The following is a 10,090-nucleotide window of genomic DNA, read 5'->3' as shown; positions in this document are numbered from 1 at the left end:
CAAACTTTACTCCAAACTCAGGACGGTGCCTAGGACTGCTGGGACCCTTTCTCCATGAGCATCTTGTCTCTTTCTTCTTTGAGCTGCTTTGTCAAAGTGATCTGCTCTTCTAAAAGGCGAATATTTTCCTCTTTCTGACTTAGTCGCTCAAGGTCTCTGAGAACTCCTCTGTGCAGCCTCTGAAAATACAAGAGATGGAGTTCATCACAGCCTGTTTCAATCTCCACCTGGGCTCTAATCCCTCGGGCAGCACTGTTAATCATATCACCTTTGCAGACCTTCAGCTCTCTGCTGCCTTTAGCCATAGCCACTTTATTGTCTGAATCTAAAACTACAGCAGCTGACATCTCATGTTGATAAACTGATAGTAGTATGACAGAAATACTTCATTTGTATTCATTTCAGATGGGTGCACTTACTGTGTGGTAAAGCTATTGAGCAAAGAAGTGCTACGTATCAGTAATCATCTTCATGAAAATTGAACGAATCCCTCCAAAACTTCTCTTTTGCTTGAAGAGAATTTGGTGGCAAATCAGAAATAATTTAAGGAATATTGCCACTTGCCTTATTCTGCTTCTTTCTGCTTTTATCTTACTCTTAAGAAACACCTGGTAAGATGTTGCTAGAAGTCTGATTAAGGTTCCTAGTGTACTTATGCCAAGCTCTTGAAAAAGCAAGGCACTTAATTAAAAAAAAAAAAAAACTTTAACTAAAATGTTCATTAAAAAGGAAATGTGCAGTATCAACCAGCAGTTCTCAAACTGACTCGTAAGCCCCCAAAAGGGTTTGAAAAGCTCTAAGAAAATTCCAGCTAGTCACTAGACACTGGAGTTATGAACAATTCTTAGCCTAATGACAAAAAAGAATAATGTATTTGATCTTTTAAAGATGCCAAAATGCACCTGCATTAATTTATCTGAAAACTGATCCTGAAGTTATTTTAGAAGATACCTGTGATTATTATTTGACAAGTTCTTGCAGAGATTTTCATCTACAATATCAGTAAGTGCACAGTTTTGTCCTGTTAAGAATAAAATAGGAATGTTCTGTTTAAGAAATGCACAGACACATACGTCAGCCAATAATCAACACGCTCTCAAATTAATCTAATCAAAGGAGTTCTTTCCCATGCACTTCAAACCACTGAATTCAGGTTACAAATTACTAATCGCTGAAGACAAAGCTCATAAACTAATTACATCATTAGTACTCTTTAATAACAATAAAGATGTGAAGAGATACTGTGTAACTGAACAATGAGGGAATCAAGAATGTTAATCTTTTTCCTGCCTAACATACAGCTATTCTGCAGTCCTCTAGATGCTGAATACATTTCCTCCTAAAATGCACAGTTTGCAAAAGGCACCTTTGTAATTTTTGCCTCATGCATGACAAAGAGCTACAAAAAAGTTGTTCTTCTCTCCTTCTTCTATACTCAAAGGTTAGGCCTGTTGTTTTCTGAAGCAATTTAGATAAATTTATGTAAGCTCAAATCAATGAATACCTGGAATATCAAATTATAAAAGTCCAAAGTTTGTTAATCTGCATAAAGATAAAACTGAAATAATCCCTACACCAGGTTTGAAGAACGTCCATGTTACTTATTTTCATTTCTTTATCTAAATAATTGGGTCCCTGGAAACTGAAGCCATTATTTCCCATTTGAACATTAAGAATTACAAAAATAATAAGATTTCATTTATAAAATATAAGCTTTGATCCCCCTTTATAATAAGCTTTGAGTCCAACTGATTGCGAATAGTGATTTAAAGCTTAACCGATTGCTCAGAACGAAGAATCAAGTGATTGAGTGATGCTGCTGCAGCAGTATCTTGACTAATTCTAATTCCCCTGTAACATAAACATGTAATCTGTGTCAAACTCATCTTTTCCAGGTATCCTTCATAATTGTAAAGAACTGTTTTGCTAAGCCATCCCCAAATGTACAGGTCAGCCACCTCTGAAGTCAGGCATCGGATATCTGTTTTGAGAGTAGAGGGAGTTGTTGGGAGGGAAAACAGACCCCCTAATCCTCCCTTGCACACAATGTGATAGCTTTCTTGTAGCTCTGCAAACTGTTTTCCCTTCCCAGAGTTCACACAGACTGTGTTAGGATGGACAGCAAATAACAGGTTAAATTTTGGGTGTGGAAAGGGACAAAATTTTCAGTGATCAGTTTAAACGAGGACACTGGATCTGTTCCCTAAAAACTCCAAAAAGATTTTTCCAGTGATCAAGTTGTTCCTTTGACCCCTCCATCTCTAGGAAACCCAGCAGAATTGTCTGTCAGCAGCTTGACAGCAGTGACACTGATACCCTCCACAGCAGTGATTACTCCCAGCCATGGAAGCGAAAACCACCCATCACTGTCCGTAAGTTATCTAGCATGCAGAAAATATAGGACTTCCTCAGGCAGAAGGTTGCAGAAGCAATCTCAGATGTTGCAACCAAATTCAATGCTATTTTGCAAATGAAGCGGAGGACAGTGTATTGGAAAAACCTCTGCTGAACAAGGCTTTTCAAAGCTCTGAAAAACTAAATTGGGAAGGGAAACTTTTTGTTCTGCTTGGAAGTCTGTTGGAACAACTACAGCAGAAAGCAATGGGGACATAAGGCAAAGGTCAGCAAGTCCCTGTTTTCTTCCTTATTAACAGAGATGTAGAAACCAACCTAAGGGCATTAACCATATGAATTATTTTGCTGATTGACCACTCCTTTTTTTAGAGAAAGTTTTTTTTACATCTTGGAAGAATTCAAAGCTTCCAAGTTAAAAGCTTACAATCCAGCACTCCGGAGTTGCTTTTGTGCCCTTAACCTTTTTGCATATGAGTTACAATCCAGTTTTTCCCATATTATTTTTGCCATAGGACTAGTATCTCATGTAGTGCTCAGAATGGATCCTGATCGGGTATTCAGGATTTAGTTTCACATCCTGTGTTCAGCCTATTGCCCGAAGTGTCATTTATTTCATAGTATACAGATCCTGCTCTGATGGTGGCGTTACTCATTTCCTTGTGGACTTTTCTATGTCTGTTACCTCTACAGCATATGCATGTTTTGTAAATGTGAATTTATTTTCAGAATCCCTCCATGAGTTGCAGGAGTGATACTAACCAAAGAAAGATTAAGGTCAAAAGCATCCCTTAATTTTAGGTGTCTCACTAAAACAGCAAGGCGTGACTTTTTTAAGAGCATTCAGTGTCCTGTGGCACATGACATGTTAGAACTGCTGCTCCCATTAATTTCAGCTGTCATTCATGAATATTAAGCACATGTTCCCACCAGGGCAGGTACATTAAATTACCTAGCAATCACCTGCAAAAATTGGAGTTTAAAGGATTCACCCAGCATATATGCCAGGTCCAACAGATGTGCAGCTGTTATCCAATCCACTAGTCCAAATAAGAGACCAACCTTTCCTGTCTTGTTAGCACCTGCTCCATTCAGGATGTTTTTTCAGCTTCTGTAGCAAATTAAACTGCCCCTTTTCTTACACAGATGAGACTCATCCTTGAAATTTCATCATTCTCAAGCACTTTCAGAGACGGTGTCTTGAGGGGCAAGAATGGTGTCTCATCCTGTATTTAAGGAGTGTATCATAAAGCCCGTGCAACAGGCAGCTGAGCAGAGATAAGGACAGCAACCTGAACTTGGGCACTTGGTAACTTCTGAGTACTTCAGACCTTTAATAATAGTAATTAAACCCCAGCTTTTTCGTGTATATCTTCTAGATGTTTTTTTAAGTACTGAGGGGAGTACTGCCCTTGGGCGGAAGGGGACTCCGGAGCCGAGCAAAAGGCCGGCCGTGAGCCGCGGGGCGGGGCTCCCGCCGCGGGGCGGGGCTCCCGCGCACCTGGGGGCGGGGCCCCGCCGCGGGGCGGGGCTCCAGCAGGGGCGGGGCTCCAGCAGGGGGCGGGGCTCCAGCAGGGGGCGGGGCTCAGGCCACCCAGAGAGGGCGGGGCTCAGAGGGGGAGGTGCGTGTCCCGCGGAGGGGCGTGGCAGCAGTGGTGGGCGTGGCCCGGGGAGGGGGCCCGTTGGCGGCGGTGGGCGTGGCCCGGGGGAAGGGGCCGTTGGCGGCGGTTGGCAGGGGCGGGGCCGCCGCTCACCCCCCCCCCTTCCCCCCCCGCCCCTCCCGCCGCGGCGGGGCCGGGGTGCGCGCGCGCGCGCGGCACTCACCTCCCTCTCCCGCCGCTGCTGGACGTGCACGGCGGTCACGGTGAGGGCCGAGAGCACCACGGAGACGGCCAGCGCCACCCGGGAGCCCCTCGACATCGCCGCCGCGCCCCCCGGCCCGTGGCGCGCGGGCGGCCGTTGCCAGCGCGTGCCGGAGCCGCCTGCTCGCCGCTGGGGGGACGGGACGGGACGGGTCGGGCGGGGAGCGGGGCCGGGGGGGGAGGCGGGCAGGCCCCGCCAGATGCACGCCGAGCGCATCGAGCCGCCGCCTCCCAGGCGAGAGCAACAGAAGGCCGATCGGGGGCCGGGGCGGTCGTGAGGAGGCGAGAGCGGTCGTGAGGGGCTGCCGCGGCGGGCCGCGCCCTGCGGGCTTTTGCGCCCAGTGTTTCTAGATAAACACCCCTCCGATGGTTTTCGATACAGAAGAGCCTCTCGGAAGGGAGCAGCGGCTGCCGGGGAGGGGGGTCTCAAGCAGCTCGGGCTGGCGGAGGGAAAGCGTGACTGCCCACCCTGCGAGGCGGGATGGCGCAGAAGTGGCGGCGAAGCCGTGGTGCGCCGCAGCTGCCCGTCGGTCGTGACCGAAGGGTGACGGCAGAAATGATGGCCGGTAGCCGCTGCAGGCAGCGCTCGTTTACCCGAGCCCGTGCTGAACTGCCAGCGAGGCTCAACAAGTGCACCGAGTTGAGAGTTCACGGGGGAGTTGTCATCGTACCATGGAAAAAGTGAAGGGTGTTTGCCGCCATATCACTGATGCCTCTGTCTTTGAGGAGGGGACATCTTCTGGGCCTTTCTTTGAGAGTGTACCTGCGTTGCCAGGGCGGTTGCAGCTCTGAGAAACAAACAAGGAGATTTCTTCAGAATTCAAGAAAAATCTTCTGCTTTTATTGCATGAAGACCTCCAGATCTGCACTTTCCTTGCTCAGAAAGCCCAAATTGCATAGGACAAACAGCTGGAAAAAGCAGATCTTCAGCTGTTTGGTTTCTTCTCCCTGTTCAGGCCTCATGTTTGGCAGTTTTTCATACTCTGAGGACAGCATTATTCCTCTCCCTGTGGGCTTTTTAACTGGCACCTCCTCACTAGAGCATCCAAGTGCTGTACAGGCAGAGAAGAAACTGTGTTCCCAGTGCTCCTGTGTGAGAGCAACAAATTGTCACCATGAATGACATTGGTCCACCGTGTTTGAATGCTCACTCTGGGAGGCCTGGGACTTCCTTTCTCAGAGCATTTTTACCCTATAATGCTTAAAAGCAAAGCTCTCCCTGGCCACAGTGGAGCCTTCAGAGATTCAGGTCAGAATCCCCCAAAGCGAGGAATACTTGGGCAGTCACTACTTGCTACTTTATGATACAAATAAGCACATCAGAAATGCAGAAAAGCCATTTTAGTGACTCCTGTGAATATATCAAGCCAAGGGATATCTAGTGGGGACGTGGGATGTATCACGAGGTCTGTAAAATCCTGGCAGATGTGAGGGAACAATCATTCACAGTTTGCCACAATACAACGGGAACCAGCTTTAGGTAGGAAGCTTAAATCAAGCTTCAAAAGAAGTACATGTTTTTTTTTTTTTCCACGCCATGAACAACTTATTTGTCAATTCATTGCCCCAGATAATGCAGAGGTTAATTTATTACAGATTCATACAGAGTCTGAAGATTTCATGGAGTACCATGAGGTCTGGATGCTGCTTTTGCCTCATGAATTCCTTAAACCACAAATTAACTGGAAGGTGGGAGGTCTGTTGTGAGAGGTACAGTCTTACTCCTGATCCCTTCTTATACTTTTTCTCCAAGCATGTGCTACTGGTCACTGACAGGCAAGAAGGACTTTTAGCCTCGTTGGTACCACAGTTCATATCTCAAACACAAACTTGGATGTTTCTAGGTAGAAGGGGATTTTGAAATACATCCAAATGTTTTCTAAGAAAGGCTGGAATACAGGAGCTTTGGTAGTGCTAATGGGAACAGTTACTGCAAGGAGATGGCTGAGTCATGTCCCCAGACCAGCCCAGTGAACGAGGAACGCCTAATGTGTGAAGCCAATCCCTCTTCATTATAATCATCTTTGTCTGCTGAACAAATGTGATTAAAATGAAAGGTGAAATTAGTGGGAATGATAACAATTCAATTTAGTAGAATAGTTTTGCTCACATTGGTGTATTGACTATTGTTAAGACTTATGCATAAGTGCTTGTACCTTAGCCAAGGCTGGTGGAGTGCCAAAAGCAGGGGCGAGCCAGATGCACGGCAGATGTGAGCCAGCAGAGCACCCCTGGCCGCTGGAGAAGGACACAGATCACACCAACTGGAAGCTGGGTGCTTTTTCCCAAGCCTGGGATTAGCAACCTGAGGGGCTGAAATTCCAAGTCGATAGTAAATGTTCAGGTTGTGGTTTCACAATAGAGATTCCCCCCCCCCCTCACAGTTCTGGACTAAGGTATTACCGTTCTCTTCCATTTCCTCCCTACTGCTAGGGCTTGCTGGAGTGCTCATCCTGCTGCCATTCAGCCTGCCGTGGTCTTGCTCGCCTCCTGCTTTGGACATTTGTCCCCTCACTATGCTGATTCTAGGAGGTCACCCAATGGGAAACTCAGCTGTAGACCAGATCAGCGACTGGTTCTGGCTTAAAACTCTGCAGCACTTCCTTTCGCTGAGAAACTGTTTTCTAGCTGAATCATATTTGCAGCCTGGCACAGCCAAAGGGATGTTGCAGAGCGAGAGACATGGGGGTGATGTAGGAGGGAGGCAGGAATACCCAATGGTGGTACTACTGGTGAAAGCCTTTGGCCTGGAGATTGGCAGAAGGACAAGAGAGGGTGAGATTTTAGTTCTTCACATTGAACGCAGACTTAACTATCCAAGGCCTGTTGCAAAGACGTCTTGCAGGACCTGTGAAGCCTGTGGAGTGTGTGGCAGCTGGCAAAGTGACGGAAGCTTCTTGTAAGGAGACAAAACATGCTGCTGATGCTCTCAAACAAGAGAGTGAGACTAAAGTTGAGCTTGTGCTGAAGAACATGTGGGTCAAGAGGGCTTTTATCTTTCATTTTATTTTATTTTTGCTGGTACTGCTGTTTTCTCTGCACATGAGGTTTCCTCAAATAAACACTTTCCTAGTGTGGTGTGTCCGTATCTTTCTTTGATGTCTTCTTTCCCATGTCTTGGCTTCCCCAAAGCTAACCTGGGCATAGCGACCTGAGGTGTCCCATGGAGAAGGCATCAAGAATCAGTCAGTAAGGGGTTTACTCACATGTGGTGGGGACTGTAGAAAAGCTAAATAAAGGCCATTTATCTCCTGGGCAAACAGCTCAGATCTCTGGAGTTACCATCTGAAGTCGATGCTGAAGAGACATTTTTAGCCTGATGGCCTAAGAGAATGAAACTTGTGCAAACTCTGTCCCTTCTTCTCCCCCTCCCTTTGTGCCTACAGAGATGTCTGCCAGCCTCCTTAATAAGCTCCTCTTGCCGTTTACCTTATCCGTTCTAGCAGTCTCTTTGTCAGTAAGTCTTCCCTATTTATTTGCCAGTTCCAACCGTTTTGACGGACATGGAGGAGTTCTCGCTGGGCTTTGTGTAAACGGGTGCTTATCCAGAAGCCAGAGACCAGAGGAGCATCACGTCTTGGTGGAGTCAGCCCCGCTGCTCGCGAGGCGCGCGCGTGCACATGTGTTCGTGCTGGTGAGCTTACATACCCCTGGAGCGCTCTGCTGCCGCAGCATTCCCGGCAGGAGATGCCACCAGGGGGGCTGCATGTCCAGCGGTGCAAGTCTGCCCGGTGCCTGTGTGGAAAGTCTGTGCAAAGCCCCCGGCACGCGATGCAGAGCAAAAACCAAGGAGAGGAGCATGCTGTTCCTGCTGTTATCGGCGCTGATTTTTTTCACCCCTTATCAGAGTTTGGGTACAAATAATAGTAGCAAAAAAAGATTATTGCTGCCTTTAGGTGCTTTTTTTCTCACGGCAATGCCTTTTCCACTTAAAGACTCATTTACCCCCACGCCGGTACCCCCGCGCAGTTGCAAACCTATCAGCTTACGGCACCGTACGTATCACTCAAACAAGTCCTACCTCACCAGACAGGAAAATTTTCCTTCCAGATTTGCTAGGGGGTGGCATTGTCAATATTCTGTTAACTCAAAAACTTGAGAAAACATGTAAATGTGTTAAAATGTTTGTGTCCCTCCTCCGAAACTCAGAGGCAGAGCAGCTGCGGGCTTCTGCACAGGAGCAGGCAGGGAAAATAATTTGAATGAATGAAATGCGTGTATTCAGAAGACGTTTTTTGTCTTCTCCAGATGGTTCTTACCTTGGGTTAGTTGTATTTGCTGCCAGCTTGAACTAAACAAACGCCACCGTAATTTATTTATTATTATTCATACGGGGGCTTCATGAGCCTCTGGTCACTCTCACAACCATGTCAGATGAATTTTGCCATGTATCTCATGTGGACAAGCCACAGGACCGCCAACAAATCTTCCGAGGAGACCTAAGGGAAAGAAGTGCGATAATCCCAAAATTCCAGCATTGAAAAGAAAGAGAGAGAGAGGAAAGAAAAAAAGGAGGAGGTGGGAGGAGGAAGCCTTTTTTATTATTATTATTATTTTCTTGAAAGAGTAAAAAGCGCACATTTCCAAACCACTCCTTTCCTTTGTAGCTCGGCTTGTAAAACAGTTACTTCTGATTTTAATTTGCCTGTGTACTTCCTCCTTCGAGCAGGGAGGGCAGAAGCCCCGGAAAGCCGGTGTGAAATCCTTGCCAGCTTTATAGCCCCACGAGGACGGCTGGTTACATGTTAGCCAGCAAGCCCCAGGGGCCGCCCGTACCGGCAGGTTACCTCCAGGCAAACTAAGGTGTGGACTCGCAGCACAGGGCCACCGCGGTGGCCTTGCTTCGCCCGGCACCCAGGAGCCGTCCCCTGCAGGGGTGGGGGGTCCTGAGCCGCTTCGCTGCCCTGGAGCCTCCGTTGTCCCTCCTGGAGCAGTGGAGGTGCTTGGGATGCCCCCAGGGCTTGGGGGCAACCCTCCATCTTGGCCCGCTTTGCTCCTTCTCGCTCTTCACTGCGTCCTCAGTGCCGAAGCCTGTCTGGCCTCAGGAGCTAATGCCCAGCTCCCTCCTGAATGTGCTTGTGGGGAGCAAGGGTGGGAGGTCGAAACGCGGGCTCAGGCCAAAGTCTAGCAGTCCGGTAGCGAGAGGAGGATGTAAAAACAGCGCTTTATAATTATATTGGCGGCAATTTCGCAGAACCTTGTCCAGGACAGAAAGAGGGGCAGATATTGCGGCGGTATTGTTGGGAGTCGGTCGCAGCCAGAGCCGCTGAAAGGCATGTTTTATCTGGTAAACATCGTAAAAGGCAGTGGTGATAAAACCCTGGTGCCAAAACGTTGGTGAGATCATTCTGAAAGCAATTACCCAAGCTTACCTTGCATGACAAAGGTAACCCTGCCCCAAAGCCGGAGCCGCTGCCTCCCGCTGCACCGCCAGGAAGATGTGCATGGCCTGGGCACAGCACCCACCCAGCACCCAGCCCCAGCACTTGCCCCAGCTGAGCTGGGGCCCCCTGGCACCCAGCTCCCTGCTTTCAGAGGTTACTTGAAGGAGGAGGAGGCTTTCTTTTGGCAGTGGAGTTGTTTGGAGACATCTTCCATCCCGATGAGGCTGAAGCTCTCCACCTTCCTGTGGTGGTGGGTTGGCTGCTGCCTCAGCCCAGCTCCTCTCCTCGGAGCTTCTTTCTTTTTCTTGGAGCTTCTTTCACCCCTTCTGATCCCAGGGGTGAAACTGCAGAGACTGCACGTGAAGTTTTTTATTTTTTTTTTTGGGGGGGGGGGTGGAAAGAGAGGACACCAGGGAGAGGCTTCATCTCCATCCGTGAGATCAGTGCAATGTGAGGATGCTTCCAGGGAGATGTGAGAGCAGCAGCCAGCAG

At 48.1% G+C, this 10,090-nt stretch overlaps 1 protein-coding gene across 1 annotated transcript; it reads right to left on the bottom strand.

The window, feature by feature from the left end:
• Positions 1-5: 5 nt before the first annotated feature.
• Positions 6-4,326, bottom strand: LOC134138108 (protein PET117 homolog, mitochondrial). Its single transcript, XM_062571327.1, has 2 exons — positions 4,177-4,326; positions 6-179 (listed from the first exon to the last, which is right to left on the bottom strand). The coding sequence occupies exons 1-2, from the start codon at positions 4,270-4,272 to the stop codon at positions 30-32; spliced, it is 246 nt and encodes an 81-aa protein (XP_062427311.1). The 5' UTR covers positions 4,273-4,326; the 3' UTR covers positions 6-29.
• Positions 4,327-10,090: the final 5,764 nt, after the last annotated feature.

Source organism: Rhea pennata, chromosome 3 (assembly GCF_028389875.1).
Source record: "Rhea pennata isolate bPtePen1 chromosome 3, bPtePen1.pri, whole genome shotgun sequence".
In the NCBI taxonomy this organism is placed as follows: Eukaryota; Metazoa; Chordata; class Aves; order Rheiformes; family Rheidae; genus Rhea; species Rhea pennata.
The sequence above is the reverse complement of the archived record's forward strand: the minus strand, read 5'-3'. Positions and strand labels throughout refer to the sequence as shown.